Source organism: Lissotriton helveticus, chromosome 3_1 (genome assembly GCF_964261635.1).
Source record: "Lissotriton helveticus chromosome 3_1, aLisHel1.1, whole genome shotgun sequence".
NCBI classification, from domain to species: Eukaryota; Metazoa; Chordata; class Amphibia; order Caudata; family Salamandridae; genus Lissotriton; species Lissotriton helveticus.
In genome coordinates, this window is record NC_136061.1 from 300,545,392 (window position 1) to 300,562,216 (window position 16,825).

General features: G+C 44.4%; 1 protein-coding gene across 5 annotated transcripts in view; it reads left to right on the forward strand.

The window, feature by feature from the left end:
* The window catches only part of LOC144822393 (uncharacterized), a 69,196-nt gene that overhangs the window by 15,025 nt on the left and 37,346 nt on the right, over positions 1-16,825 (forward strand). For all 5 annotated transcript variants that reach the window (XR_013608613.1, XR_013608614.1, XR_013608611.1 and 2 more), the window contains exons 3-4: positions 5,410-5,511; positions 9,540-9,661. Coding sequence is in view for 1 of the 5 variants with exons in the window: in XM_078679851.1 (XP_078535977.1) it covers positions 9,584-9,661 (78 nt within the window). In the remaining 4 variants the exon portion in view is untranslated. The remainder of the gene's footprint in view (positions 1-5,409; positions 5,512-9,539; positions 9,662-16,825) is intronic.

The following is a 16,825-nucleotide window of genomic DNA, read 5'->3' on the forward strand; positions in this document are numbered from 1 at the left end:
TTAATACTGGCTCTGCAGCATCTAAGAGGTCCATTGCTAGATGGATTGTTTCTTGTATCCTTCTAACTTATCAGTTGTCAAATAGGTCTTTGTCAGGAAGACCAAAAGCACATTCTACAAGAGGGAAACCTTCTACCATAGCTCTCCTTAGAAATGTTTCTATGGCAGAAATTTGTAAGGCAGCTACTTGGCGTACAGTGCATACTTTTACTCACCATTATTGCCTTGACTCAGACACACAGGCAGATGCACAGGAGGTTGGGCAAGCATCTCTTAGAAATGTATTTGCTAATTCTACCTGAGATCTGTGTGTGTTACAGTTGTTGTTGTTATTTTCTCTGTTCACCCGCATTTTGTGGGTATGAGCTTGCTACTCTATTCAGTGCTTATGACTATTAATGAGTATCCCCTGGAAGAGAAGGATTAGTTACTTACCTGTAATCCTATTTCTCTTCAAGGGGTATACTCATTAAAGTCATAAGCACCCTCCCGCCTCCCCGGGCGAGCAGTAGCTTTATGATGGTACTATTGTGTTTCTAGATGCAGATTCCTGCTACGTTTACTGTACTGTACAAAAGAACTGACCTAACTGTCACCTAGGGTGCATGATGGGAACAGAGTTCCCCTGGAGGCCTTAAAGGCAAAGTGTTAATGATTCTCTGATGCCTCAAAGGTGAGGTGTCAGTCTGATTTTCTGTACAGGGATAGTTTTTCTGTATGCAGCCTTCTTAGGCTAATTGCCTTTTATTACAAATTCGTTGATGAAAATAAAAGGTTTTTTGCTGATTATGGAATGCTTTTGAGGCTCATGCCTTTTTATTGCATTATTTATATGATTTATTTTCATACTGCAGAAAATATGTAATTATGGCTTTATTAGCCTATGGGTTATGTTGGGCTGCATTTTATTGGTTATACATATATATGTGTATAATTTGTTTAGTACTATGTACTACTATTATATATATTTACACATATATATATATATATTTTATTATATGTTTCGCGTTCCCGCTCATGGGCGGAGATTATTCAGTGCTTATGACTTTAATGAGTATACCCCTGGAAGAGAACTAGGATAACAGGTAAGTAACTAATCCTACTCCACGTTTCTCCCTCCACTCGACTCCCTTCCCCCCCTTCCAGGCTTTACACCTCATTCTCCACACTTTATCCCCCCACTAAACAACCCTAACTCGACAAACAGCCCAATAAACACTGATCCTCCGCACTCATCAACTCACACACTAGCTTCCCCTACCATTGAACTTGTCCTTTTGTCCCTCATCTTAGAACTTTCCTCACTTAGAAGCGATATCTCACTCCTTTCTAAAACTATCTCCTCTCACACTGACACCCTCCTCAGTACATCCAGTTCAGCCTAACTCTATCACTTACAGAAACACTCCTCCTTCTAGCAACTACACAACCAGCACACTACCCACCCAACCCTCACTAATCGTGCCCCCTACAATACCAACATATCCACACAGCCACAACTTGGTACTCGCCCAATGACCTCTAATGCTAACTGTTCCTCTAATCTAACTATCTCTCAATCTCTACCCTCTAAAGCTAACAGTTCCTCTAACTTAACTATCTCTCCACCACCACCGTCGTCCAATATACCCTCTAGTCATGAATCTTCTTTCCCAGTTCTCTTAGGAACAAGAAGAGTCCCCCTTCCTCCTTCCTCCCCTAGACCACCCCAACAACTTAGATCTATCCCCCCTTGTCCCCCCTCCCAATCACCCGATCCCACTCCCCTATGTTGCATGATGACTAACTGCCGATCCGCCTCCTGCCCTACGCATCTGTCTACTATTCCAGTTCTTTTAGGAACAAGCAAACTATCCCTTCCTCCTTCCTCCTTCAGACCACCCCAACTACTCAAACCTATCCCCACTTGTACCCCCTCCCTATCGCCAGTCCTCACTCCCCTCTGCTGCATGCTGATTAACTACAGATCTGCCTCCTGTCACACTACTGAGATCGCTGAAACCATTCTTAGTGAAAACATTGACATTGCTTTCCTAACTGAAACACCTCCCACACAACCCCCATGCTCGACTTGCTTATCCCCCCTGGTTATTCTATCATTAGAAAAGACACATTTTTAAAGCTGAACTTAACATCTCACTCGTCAATCTACAAGACCCTTCTTCCTTTGAATACCTTTGCACCGATCTCATCATACCTGACTCACCCACCACCTGATTGCACACTATCTACCACCCTCCCCTGGAAATAACATCCCCTTTACGGAAGAGTTGACTGATCTTATCATACAATCGTCTCTCTCACATTCTAAAAATCTCTTCCTTGGTGACTACAAGTCCATTGGAACAAAAGTGTTGATCCTGCTATCATCCTACTTAATGATACCATGGACATCACCAATATGACCCAGCTCTGCCATTCTCCCACACATAACAAAGCTGCCACCCTTGATGCTATTATAACGAACTACGATCTAGCCTCACTCTCAAATATACTTCCGGTAGATTGGTCTGACCACTACCTTATCCTTTTCACCATGACTAAATCCATTACTCGCCCAGCCTCCACCAGCATATTATCTAAGAAATCCACACGCAACCTTCACCTTATTCCTCCGGGCGAATTGGAAACCTCAATTGAGGCTCACTTAGTTCTACCCCCTCTCTCTGACAGCACCACCGACCTTACTAACCATTATAACAATTCTATTCTTGAAGCCCTCAACCAAATTGCTCCAATCAAACTCAAACAACAAAAAACATTCCTCCTAAGTCTTGGTTCAATTCTGAACTCAATAAGAAAGACGGTCCCTTAGACATTCTGAACGGGTCTGGAGAAATCATCCAAGCGTTGACAATCTGGCTCTCCTTAGAAGTGCTAGAGCCCAGTACAAAAAACACATATTTAACGAAAAAGCCTCCTTTCTACGATCTCAACTTGATCAGGCCAGAAACCACCCTAGAGAACTCTTTAACATTGTAAAAAAACAAACCTCCACCGGCCCTCCTAAAATATTAGCCTCCATTGACAAATGCAAAGAAATTGCCAGCTTCTTTATGAAGAAAATCAACACGATCAAACTATCCTTCTCTTCCCTCCCACTCTCACTTCAACCTATCCCCATCCTACACACCCTCCCCAACACTCATAACTCTCCTTCGACCACTTTTTCCACACCGCTCGATACTTCTGGTCCCCGCCCTGCTCTACTCCAACAAGATACCTTTCCGAAAATAAACCCCCCTGCTAAAAACAATGCCTCATGAAGCGATTTCAGTCCAGTATCAGAATCTATGATCACTAATATCATTGTCAAACTAAAACCTTCCGCCCACTCCAAAGATCCTCTTCCCGCCCTTCTGGTTCAAGAACTTAAATCTACCATTGCTCCCATATGGACTAAAATTATCAACTCCTCTCTTTCCACTGGCTGTGTCCCTGCCTCCCTTCAACTTGGTTAAATCTCGCCTATTCTCAAAAACACCACAGCTGACCCCAATGACCCAAACAACCTTCGTCCAATCTTTAACCTTCCATTCCTCTCCAAAGCCCTTGAAAAATGTGTCCTATTGCAACTAGAGAAACATATTGTCTCCTTCAACCTCCTTGATGTCTTCCAGTCCGGCTTTAGAAAGGGATGCAGTACAGAAACTGCTATGCTAAATATCATTGATGACATTCATCGTTCCCTTGACAAAGGGGAATCCTCAGTACTAATCCTTCTCAACCTCTCAGCTGCATTTGATACTGTCCACCACTCCACCCTTCTCAGCACTCTCAAAGATCGATTCGGTTTGGAAGGCACGGTATTCAAATGGTTCTCCTCATTCCTACAAAATAGATCACAACAAATCAAACTCAGCCACTTCCTCTCTAAACCTCAACCTGTCTCACTCGGCGTCCCTCAAGGATCCATCCTCTCCCCAACCCTATTCAATCTGTTCATGGAACCACTAACCCTCATCCTCAAACATTCTAATATCAATTACCACCTCTATGCCGACGACACCCAATTATACTACAAGATCAAATCTCACAAAGACATCCTTCACCTCAATGAGACCCTGACCAAAATTCAAACCTGGTTCCATCTGAACCATCTCAAACTGAACCCGAAAAAAACAGAAATCATCATTTCCTCCCCAAAAACAATTCCCTTCCCATTCAACTTTGGTTAAATGACATCAAAGCTCTAAACTGCCCTCCCTCCACCTCTAATTCTGTCAAATCCCTAGGCATCAGTATTGACCAGAATCTAAATCTCATCCCCCACATTAAAAATGCATCCAAAAGCGCTCTTTTCACCCTTCTCCATCTTAAGAAACTTAAACCTTTTATTCCAGCAGAAGATTTCAAACTGGTTGTCCAATCGCTTGTCCTTTCCAGCATTGACTATGGTAACGCCACTTTGGCTGGCACCCCTATAATCATCTTGCTCCAATTAAATCTGTCCTCAACCTTGCTGCTAGACTAATCTCTGATTGTAGAAAATTTGATCACCTCTCTCCCGTTCTCAAAAATCTCAAGTGGCTCCCAATAGAAGGTAGATCCACCTATAAGATTGCCTGCATCACTCACAAAGCTCTTCATCAAAACACCCCTTCTTACCTTGCAACAAAACTACATAAAACAGGTTGCTCCAGGGCCCTGAGGAGCACAAACTCCCTTATCCTGATCCCACCTAGACTCAAATGTCAAAAGACCCAATCCCGTGCATTCTCTGGTAACGCTCCTACAATCTGGGACTCTCTCCAAAGGGATATCCATTGCAACCCCTCTTACCCTCTCTTCAAAAAAGAACTAAAAATACTTCTCAACAAGTATTGGGGTATCTAATGTTACTGACACTACATGTTCCAAGTATTGGGGTATCTAATGTTTCTGACACTGTACATGTTCACTCCTCTCTCTTCTCTTATGCACTGCTCTTCCCTCCCCCTCTCAATGCCTTCATATGCTTACTCCCCCTCTCTTCACCCCCCTCTCTCTCCTAACTTTCATTATCCATTTCCATCTTAATTTTTATCTCTATGTTTCTTTGCCCCATTATCCCTGCTGAATGCACTATCATTTTATAACTTGTTCTCGCTTAATTTTTAAGTTTATCTCATTTTTGTTTCACCTGCCTTGTAAAGCGCTCTGATACTCTTGGGTCCAGTAGCGCTATATAAAACCTTTGAAATAAAGTTAGTGATCTGGAATCAGAATGGAACACTGGATTAGTGTTCATAAATAATAAGTAGACGGTCCTTGAATCCCGCAATACTACTAGTGATTAGATTAGATAGGTCAATTTTATTGCATTTGTTGTTTCCTAAAATGTGTTTTGAGCGTTTTAAAAAATATTTTATTTGTTTCACACAAATCATTAATGTTGTTCTCTTTCTTTATTATATCTTACATGATCAGCACTCAGGGGCAAGAAGACGGGGTAAGAGTCGGCGGGATAAGAACAATATGTGTCCTAGGACCAGGACCGCTTCTCTACCAAGGGCTCTGCTGCTGGCCCCAGTAAGTCCTCCAGTGGTTAATATTAATAATTATATTTCCCTAACTTTTACTGCACCTTATTTTTTACGAATTATTATTTCGGTTTCCTAAATCTATTTTTGACAAAATCTTCTTCGATCTAGTCTATCTGTTTCTAAATTCTTGTTATCCCTGCCTCTAACTGCCTCTGCTATGACTCTCTGTACTACTACTATTATTCTGTCTGTAGCTAAGCTTGCCCAGTTGGGCACTCTTTATTTAAAAGGTTTTTAATAAAACTCAGATTCACAAATAGCTCTAGCCCCTAAGTCCAGAACTTTGGGTTGTTCTCTACTAGTCTTCTTAATCTTGAGGCTTTTCAACAATTCTCACCAACAAAATGCCCAACCAGATATTTTACTATTTTTGATAGGATAGTACATTCTACTATTGTTGTAGAGATTCTGTACATACAGAACTATGCAATAAAAAATAGGACGTTGGTGATGGGAAGTTGGACCTTCCTCACACCTCAGTCAGAACCCATAATCCCCTGACCAACTAGCTATAGTGTCTCATTAGCTCCCCGAATCCCTCGGAAGATATCCAATAATTAGACAACCCAGACCATAACACTCTCGACTTCTCCGAGTCGCGGAAGCAATGCACACCCTTTCGCTCACTCACTTTTGTAAGTCCACACCAAATACCACAGAGTCTATGGAAGTTCAAAAGGTTTATTTTCAACTACCAACACAAGCTCTGTACTTTGTTTTATAATGCAGTGTACAAGCCAGCACCAACAGCAAAATGCATAAGATTAAAACAATAAACATTGTTACAACTACAAGTCCATGGTAGACAAAAGATCTCTGTGCAAATTCTGGGGGACCCCTCACCTTAGAACCTCTAAGTACTGGTTACATCCTAAGCTCTGCAAAGCTCTGGTTCGTCGATGGGAATCTTCTGCCTGTTATTAAAAAAATGGTGCACGTTAGTATAATGCAAGCATTTCTCAGTCATGCCAAAAAGTGTAGCATGTTATGGCTAAGCAATACGGACTGGTGGTGCACTGGCTAGAAAAGCATCATTTGTTAACGGACATCAAATGGACTATTTTGGAAAAAGTCTATAACCCCAAGGACAATAACATCAATGGCCTGAGAGGAAAGAGAGAGGTGTATTGGATCTATACTCTTCAGACAGCAGTCACGGGGTTGAATGAATCTATACATTGGCCGAATGCCCTATTATGATGTCTTTTTATCTCTTCTGATTCTGGCTATTTTTAATTGCCTTATGTTCTTAAACCTTATGTTCTTAAACCTTATGTGTTTATGGTTGTATCTACAACCTTGTTTCTCCACCAGCTCGACACATCTCTGAAGTGAGTAGCAATTATTGTGTCTCAGGAGGCCACCTTACTCAGCCCTGAGTACCCTCTTGCACTCGGAGATAGTAATCTTCGGATGATTATTCTACTTTTTCGGAATTGGGTCAATTCACTTTTATATTATATATTTTTTACCTTCATTCTGTAGTTTCACCCAACGATCTTTGACTGTGGTTGAACTAAAAAATAAAAAATAAAACCACTCTTCCCCTGCTCTCCCCCCGTTTTTCATTATCATTTTTGCTGTTTATCTCTGTTGCTGTGCTTGTTATATATTTGTATCCTGTGCCCTGGCTTTCGCATGACTCATGGGCTCGTCTGAGGGGTCCTGTTACATTCTGAAACTTCTGTTGGTTTTATCCATTTTGTTTTTGATCTATAGCCAATAGTCTTTGGAGTTTGGGATTTCCTAGCATTTTGTGGTACGTGCAATATTTACCATTCTTCTATGGTACTTATTTACGTGACCAACTTCACCACCAGTCCGCTTTCCATATGTGTGGTTCTCCATGTGTAGTCAAGGTGTTTGCATTTTTTTGATTAGCATACGGATATATACGGGAGGAGGATTTGTGAGCCGTTAGCTATTCACGCCGCCTGCGGACGTCCTGCTAGTCGATTATTCGCTCTATCCGTTCAGGTAGGAACATCGGGTTTAGTTTAAGTCCTATTTCGATTCCTTTTATCCTGTGAGCTTATCTCTGGACATATATACATATATTTTTCTGTCCCAGGAGCTTAAATAAGATTTCATTCTATTGAGGTGTAGGCTGCATCTTTGAGTCATCAGTAACTTAGTATTGTTTATTTTGTTTATGCAGCGCTTAAGAAAAACTCCCCGGAGGTATATTTTCATTGGTGTCCGTCAGTCAACCTTGATGTACTACATTCCTGTACTACGATTAGTCGCCTTTTAATAGGTATGTGGACTTTCAAATTATGCCTCGCATGGTTAGGATTCTGTTTGAGTTGGAATACCCTTTAAATTGTTTCTCTTTCTTTGTGCAGTGCATTAGGACATTGGCCGTGCTTCATACTGCTGGGGCTATCGGTACGCCTCTTACCTCGCATTGGATACTTCATTTATAAGCTTTGGCATTTCACTTACAAGGGTATGTGGGAATACAGAGGTTATGTATCATGTGGGTGGTGCTATTATTGGACCTGTCTTTGCCCTGGAATCAACCCCTGTATGTGCCATGTCTTAATTGGTTTAGATTCGGGACTCCCTTTCATATGTGAGCCCTGTTCTTTTAGCCAGTTGCCGTTTTTGAGCTCTTTAAATAGGAATCTTCTCCAGCTTAGCTAGGCTGATCCTTCGCCTCATATTTTATATGAGCTTTTCAAGTTTTATCTCTATTTTCAGATCAGGCTTTCAGGCTCACGATACTTAGTACGACCATATTGTGCGGTACAAGATAACTGCCTTTATATTTCTGGATTCTAGTGGAACTCACAGTATGTGTGAGCTCTATTTATATTCTAGCTCTTCACAGGGGATACACCTGCATGTTTTATCTGTTCACGGTTATTTGGCCCTTTTTCATTCTCACTGCTTAGTTCATTCTCACTTCTATTTTTCTTCACCTTATTTTTCTTCACTTGATCTTTTCCTTGCACGGTGTTTTTTTTGGGTTATTATTCTTTTCACTGGTGTTGGTTTCTCCAGCAGTCGAATATCATAGTTAAGTAGCTTGTAATAAACTGATATGTATTTACTTATTTTATGTCTCATTGTCACTTACAGATGATATTATCATGCTGGATTCATTTTCCAGATTGAGCCCCCCCGTTGTTATTCTATATTGTTGATTGATTTCGTAATAATTAAGGAAAGTTACGTCAACCAAGAACTTTATTTACTGCGCCCCGACGAAGGAACTGTGAACACGGGACCTTTTCTGAAACCTGCGTCGGCGCCTTCTTCTTCTTTTTGTTGCTATGTTGTGTGTGTAAATGTTTGTATTTTGTCACTGTGATGTTTTGTTTTAGTTGATTCACTGTGGTTTAGTTGTGTATGGTAGGTTGGAGGAATGTTAGAATGCTTGGTGTGATCGGATGAATGAATGACTTTTTGCAAATTTTTGGGGGGTTACTGTATATATTCAATCTGTAAATTTGAAAATTGTATATATAAATTGAGAATGTTGATGACACCTTTATTATGACTATATTTTTTAGGTAAGAAAATAAAAAAGAATACTGTTTTCTAAATAATCTTTGCAGTGGGACAATGTTGATATATACACAATGAAGGATATACTACCGATATATTAATGTGATACCTAGGAGAGGTTTGTTCTTGTTCTAAGCAATACGGACTGACCAGAACTCCATAACAAAGTGGCTTGTTTTTTGGCCTTGTACGGAGCTCAGACAGTAGCAGTATGAGCTCATGTAAACTCAAAGGCATCTTACACAACAAGCTGCGAGGTAATGTGCGCAAATGAGACACAAAGCTCAAATTGTTGCTTGGCTGAGGCTAACTTAGCAAATAGTAGACTAGAATGACCCTAGGGACCATAAAACACTACTAGTGTCTACTCTACTCTAGTATCCGATTTGTACTAGAGTTGTATATGTATGTATTAACCTTCTTTCAATCTAGTGCTAGTGAAAAAGAATAAATAGGGGTAGGTGTATATGGCATTTAAAAAATGTGTAATGTTTTTTCTAGGCGTACTACCGACCACCAGTGCCGGGGCCAGCGGTGATGGCGACATGGCCATTTGGGAGGGAGCAGGAGATGCGGCGCCTGCAGGAGCTACAGGGGGTGAGCCAGCAGCAGTGGCGGGTGTGGTAAGTTATATTCCTTACTTATTGACATTACACTCGCTACAAGGATGTACACTGTACTGTTGAGACTTAGTAAGTAAGAAGTTGTTGTGAACAACGGTTGAAGAAGACACCCTTTATTTAGCATTAGCAATAGCATTAGGGCGGGAGTTGAGTAACCAATGGCCTCTTCTATTTCTGACCTCAATTCAGCTGTGAAAATTTTATGGAGAAGACTAAAAGTCAGATCAAATGAGATGACCTTGATGGATGTTTTGAATGAAAAGGGAAAGACGGGTGGAAAGAGGAAGGATGGACGAGATGTAATATTATTTACGACTGGCAGAAAAGGATACATCGGATACATGCATAGGTGGCTGACGGGAATCAGATGCATGGGTGGTTGAAGGATGGGTGGAAGGTGAAAGAAAAGATGCCTGCCTGGGTGGGTGTAATTGTATGGGTGGATAACAAGAATCCTCAGTGGTGTTTGGGTCAAGCTTAAAGGCAAGTTATGCGAGGAAGGAAGGACACCTGGGTGGTGGTTTATAAAAAAAGAATAAATGTTTGTTGTTGGTGAAACAAACTAAGGTTCGTTGAGAGATTAAGAATGATAGACGTTCACTTTGAATGGATGGATGCCTGGATGGTATTCATCAAAGATAGCAGGAGGAGACTGGTACTGGATGAAGAATCTTAGTTTGAAGAGAATGTAAAAGAAACTGCACCAGAGTTGTAAAGCCAAGGAGAATATAAGTTGTATTTTCACTCAGAATACTCCCTTTACTCACAGTAGTTTGCAAGCACAGCATATATATTGTGTAGGTGTAGGTATGTAGTTATCAAGCCCCTTCCTCCGACTCTGAGGACCATTCCCTACCTATGTTAATTTATTTTCGACTGTGTCAGCCAGACTGACATGGATGGCCTATCGGCTGGTTACACAATCAATCAAAACAAAGAACCTCATGTCGTCCCCCATATATGAGCAATGTGTATTGGAACAGTTCTCTTCCAGGGGATCCTCATCAATAGTCATAAGCACTGAATATTCCCGCCCATGTGCGGGACCCCGGAAACAATATAAAAATATATATGTAAAAAACACATATATCTCGCTCCACATATATGTATGTACATATATCATTTTTCTCATACCAATGCAGCTCCATAACTGAGGCTAAGAACAATGTAAGCACATATACACACAATGCAATTAGTAAGGAAGCAAAATAAAAACACATTAGGTCAAATAACCTTTGAACTTTGTGTTTTAATGAGTAGACTACTCATAAATCCTGAAAATTGCTTGCAAATAGACATTGTTAGCCCTCAGGCTGCATTGCAAAACAATAGCATAGAAAATGAAACCATTTTCAACAAAAACTGGCACCGTGCCTTTAAGGCAGCCATGACCTCAGGCTTCCCATCATGCCTCAGGGGTGACAGTTAGGTCAGTTGTTCTTTCCGGCTCCTTCAGTCAGGACCCTGGTGAAACAGCTCCCTTTCTTTTTGACTTTTTGTCAAAAAATATTCTTGTTATCTACAATTTTTTGTTTTCACTCGATTTTCTTTTTGACTTAGGGTGTTACTTCTACCTTTTTTAGGCTTAAAAAAGGTAATTTTTCTGTCAGAGATGCCTTCACTCTTTGACAAGTGCCCTTCATGTGGAAGGAAGATGGCCAAGACTGACACTCATTCAGTGTGTATCCTGTGCCTACCAGACTCTCACTCATCGAAAACCTGTGAACACTGCCAGGTTTTATCATCCAGAACTCTGAAAGAACGTGAGAGAATTCGTGTTTATGGGCTTTCTGAGAGAGGAAGATCTCCAAGAAGCAGAAAAGTCGGAAGACGCGGTCGACGCCGAAAGAAGCCCCGACTGGTTCACATTCGGCGTCGAGATCGGCGTTGGAGAAGCAGTCGACGGCGACGAAGAAGATGTCTTCAGCGTCAACATCGAAGGTACCTCCGCTACAGACAGCGTCGAGGGATAGGTCACCGTCGAAGCGGAAGAGTTCGACGGCGAGCCACCTGACGTCGAAGCAGCATCGTCATGCTCTGACGTCGAGGCATTCTCCGTCGACGCCTGGCCACCGGCGTTCGGCGTCGAGCCATCCTCCATCGACGACTAGTCATGGTCGTTCGACGTCGAGGGAGCCTCTATCGACACATAGTCGATCGACGTCGAAGCAGCCCACGTCGACGCCCGATCAATGGCGTTCGACGTCGAGGCAGCCTCCGTCACATTCGGCCTCAAGGCACACCCCGTCGCCGACAGAGCACCGGCGATCGGCGTCGAAGCAGCCTCAGTCGTCGTCGAGTAGACAACCTTCGACGGCGAGGGGCTCTATGCCGAAGGACATTCATCGTCACCCGAGGTCGGCATCGAGGAAACCACGGTCGACGTCGAGGGAGCGCCTACCTGCTCGGCGCTCGGCGTCGATACAGCCACCGTCGATGGATCAGCGGAGATCCAGAGAACGGAGTGTTTCGCAGCCCCTGAACATCTCTCCCGAAAGATCACAGGAGAGGTCGCCTCTGCAGCAGGTTCTGCAGGAAAAGGAGGGTGAACCATTGGACCAGTCTCAATTATTGAGGTCTCAGTTAGGTTCTCCAGGATCTGCATCAGCTGCGGAGGTGGGACAATCTACACTACAGGAGCCTCCGGCCAAGAGAAGGAGGGTCACAGAGGAGAGATCTCGTTCCAGGTCTTCCTCTAGACCTATAGTGAGCCTATCCTCATCTTCCTCAGCATCTCGCAGTGGCGGATCCTCGGATGGAAGAAACAGTGTTTCGGATAGGGAGAGATCCAAGTCCCCTGCAAGATCGCAACAGGCTCAAGGGGATCAACCTCCAAGATCACGTTCACCAGTGAAGGATTCCGCACACAAATCTCCTCCTGTTCGTCTGTCCCCACGGTGGTATAGACCTCTTCACCACTGGGCCAAGGACAAGGAGACAGCTGATCGGCTGAAAGCATATCGAGACCAAGCTCATCGCCGTAAGGAACGGTCACGTTCTCGGCACTCAAGTAAGAGAGGATCTCGTCGTAGAGACCGATCGCACTCTAGAACGCGCTCAAGTAGAAGATCTAGGTCCAGGAGGACCCGTAGCTCTTCAAGTTCTTCGAGGACCCGCTCTCACAGGGATTACTCTCCGACCTTGACAAACAGTCCACGCTCAAGGATATCTCCAACTGAGGATATTTTTTCATTCCAGGATATCTTGGGCAGGGGAGCCCTAAAGCTAGGAGTGCCTATGACTGCTCCACAGATCAAGACGACAGTCATATTTGAAACCCTACAGCACAGAACGACACCCAAACCCTTGTTGCCGATGGTCCCGGGTATAATGGACCCAGTAAATGAAGTCTTCCTGACGCCGGCAACGGTGAAGTCCGTCCCAGCGAGGATTCTCAAGAAGTATCGTCCTCCTGATGAGGATCCTCTGTTCCTGAAATCTGATCCCCCGCCTGATTCAGTAATCATTGCGGCGGCTAGAAAATCCAATGCGGTAGCTTCCTCATCCACGGTGCCTCCGGATAAGGACAGCAAGGTGCAAGATTCCTGGGGGAGAAGAGTCTGTAACACCTCCGCTTCTTTCCTCAAAGTCTCCAATGCGGGAGCGCTGCTCGGCAGGTATGATAGATCTCTGTGGGACTCACTACAGAGATTTTCTGAGAAACTTCCTCAGGAAGATAGAAAGGACTTTGAGGAGGTTCTGATGGAGGGCAGTCAAGTCTCCAATCAGATTATAGGAGCGGTGGCAGATGGGGCAACGCTGGCTGCGCATGGTTATGTGCATGGAATCACAGCGAGGAGATCCTCATGGTTGCGCCTTACGGCTTTAAAACCTGAGGCTCAAGCCAGGATTCTAAACCTTCCTTTTTCGGGCAAGTCTCTATTTGGTGCGAGTGCTGATGAGGAGATGCAGCGTATGAAGACTGAGTTGGACACCCTCAAAGCCGTGGGGCTTGAAAAGAAAAAAGAATTCAGGAAGAAGTTCCGTTCGGACAACAAGGGAACTTCGAAGCAGAGGGTTCAAACCCCTCAATGGCAGAAGGGCCAGAACCAACAAGGCCAACAGAAATCGCAGTACAAAGGCAAACGCAATTCCAAAGGAAATGGGAATCAGCGCCAAGGCAACAACTTCAATAAGTCTGAGCAGAAGCAATGAGTCTTCACTTCCCCCAGCGCCGTTGCCCACTCCAGTGGGGGGAAGCATTGCGCATCACAGGACAGAGTGGCAGGCCATTACAAAAGATCAATGGGTGTTGTCTACACTGCAGAATGGGTACTGTCTTCGTTTCCACCGTCTACCTCCTCCAGTTCCTCCGATGTCAACGTCAAGCCACCAGCTACAAATGTTGAAGAAAGAAGTAGCGACACTCCTCGAGAAATCAGCCATCGAGAGGGTTCCGGTGGCTCAAAGGGGGAAGGGAGTATACTCGAGGTATTTTCTGGTCAGAAAAAAGGGCCAGAAGGCAGAATACAGACCTATTCTGGACTTGAGAACACTCAATCTACATGTACGAAAAGAAAAATTCCGCATGTTGGCGCTCCATCAAATATATCCACATCTCAGGAAGGGGGATTGGATGTGTTCGGTGGACCTTCAAGACGCATATTTTCATGTCCCGATACGACCAGATCACAGAAGATTCCTTCGGTTCCGGGTGGGGACCTCTCACTACCAGTTCAAAGTCCTTCCTTTTGGGTTGAAGTCGGCCCCCAGAGTGTTCACAAAGTGTGTCGCAGTGGTGGCGGCAGCTCTGCGCCGCAGGGGAGTCTTCGTATACCCATACTTAGACGATTGGCTGTTGAAAGGTCCAACTCCAGACAATGTACGGAGTCCATTCCAGACATGCATAGAACTTTGTCAACGTCTAGGCCTGCATGTCAACTACAAGAAGTCGGTCTCCCATCCCACTCAGAAGATTCACTTCATAGGAGCTCTGCTAGACTCCGAGGTAGGAAAAGTGTTTCCTTCTGAGGAGAGACAGTTTTCAATAGCGCTCAAGTGCCAGCAAGTTCTTCGCAACAGAACTCAGAAAGTGCGAAAGATAGCCTCCCTCTTGGGGTCGATGGCTTCCTGCATATTCTTGGTACCGAACGCCAGACTTCGGATGCGTCCTCTTCAGCAGGATCTGGAGGACAAATGGGACCAGCAATCAGATCGATGGGACGATCAGATCACTCTGTCAGAGGTAGCACGAGCTTCCATTCCGTGGTGGACGAAGAAGGAAAACATGCAAGTGGGAGTTCTCTTCCATCAATCTCCTCCTGCGCAAACGATCATCACAGACGCATCATTGCAAGGCTGGGGGGCGCACATGGGCCCTCTTCAGGTGCAGGGTCTGTGGTCGTCAAAAGAAAGCACCTACCACATCAACTTACTGGAGTTGAGAGCAGTCCACCTTGCTCTCAAAGCGTTCCTTCCCTCGATTCAGACAGAGGTGGTGCTAGTACAAACGGACAACACCACCACTATGTACTATTTATTCAAGCAGGGAGGAACCCGCTCAAGGACTTTGTCACTGGAAGCTGAGGGCATCTGGCATTGGCTTCTGGCTCGCAAGTTGTCTGTTCAAGCAGTCCACCTCCCAGGAGAGCAGAACGTGAGGGCGGACGCACTAAGTCGGCACTTCGAGGACAGAGAAGACTGGGTTCTCAACGACGAAGTACTAGACGACGTTTTCCAGGCTTGGGGTCGTCCTTCCATAGATCTCTTCGCGGACAACGTAAACAGCAAATGCCCAAGCTTCGCCTCGAGGTTCTATCGACCAGGAACAAGGGGGAATGCTCTTTTGATCGATTGGTATGGGGAATTTGTGTACGCCTTTCCACCCCTTCCTCTGATCACGAAGGTGGTGAGCAAGCTGAATCACTCGTGCACAACAATGATCCTGATTACCCCTGACTGGCCGAGACAATGGTGGTACACGGACCTCCTTCACCTGTCAGTGTCTCCTCACAAGAGGCTTCCGTGCAGGCCGGACCTGTTATCGAAGATGAACGGGAGGATTCACCATCCCAACCTTCCGTCACTGAACTTGGCAGCATGGCTCCTGAGGTCATTCAGTACGGCCATCTAGGACTGTCACAAGACTGCATGTCCATTCTGAGAGAAGCACGACGTCCTTCCACGAGACATTCTTACGCATGCAAGTGGAAGAGGTTCTATATGTGGTGCGTGCAGAATGGTCATAATCCGGTGAAGAGTCAGGAAGAGGCAGTTCTTCCATACTTATTGTATCTTGCTAAAGCAGGTTTGAAGTTTAACTCCATTAAGGTGCATTTAGCCGCTATAACTGCTTATAGGCGATCACCTTCACAAACCTTTCAGTTGCCAGCAGTAAAAGATTTCCTGCAAGGTCTGAAAAAGGTGTACCCTCCTGTATGGCCTCCTTCTCCTCCCTGGGAGCTGAACTTAGTACTTTCAAAGTTGATGGGCCCACCATCTCCTGGAAAGCGGCTTTTTTGGTAGCGATTACGTCAGCCCGTAGGGTGAGCGAAATTCAGGCCCTGTGTACTAAAGAACCGTATACAGTCTTTCATTTGAACAGAGTGGTGCTCAGAACGCACCCTTCCTTCCTGCCGAAAGTGGTGTCAGATTTTCATGTCAATCAGTCTATCTCTTTACCCACTTTCTTTCCTAATCCCTCTACTCCAGCTGAGAGGGCGTTACACTCTTTGGACCTGAAAAGGGTTTTAAAGTTCTATCTGGACAGGTCCAAGTCTATTCGACATTCTGATCAATTGTTTATTAACTATGGTTCGATCAGAACTGGCCATGCAGCATCGAAACGTTCCATTTCCAGGTGGATCGTTTCGTGTATCAAGCTTGCTTACCAATTGGCGCAAAAACCTCTGGGGTTTACTCCTAAAGCACATTCCACCAGAGGTAGAGCGGCCACTACGGCTTATCTACATGATTTGCCCATGTCTGAGATTTGTAAAGCGGCGACCTGGAGGTCTGTCCATACATTTACCAGACATTACTGTCTTGATTCTGACACTAGAGCAGATACCCAGGTGGGCCAGGCCTCACTGAGGAATCTGTTTAACAGCTGAATTATTTGGCTGTCATGACTTGGTTGGGTCATATACTTCTCATTTACCTGCAGGTGGTTGTTGGGCTTGCTATTCTATTCAGTGCTTATGACTATTGATGAGGATCCCCTGG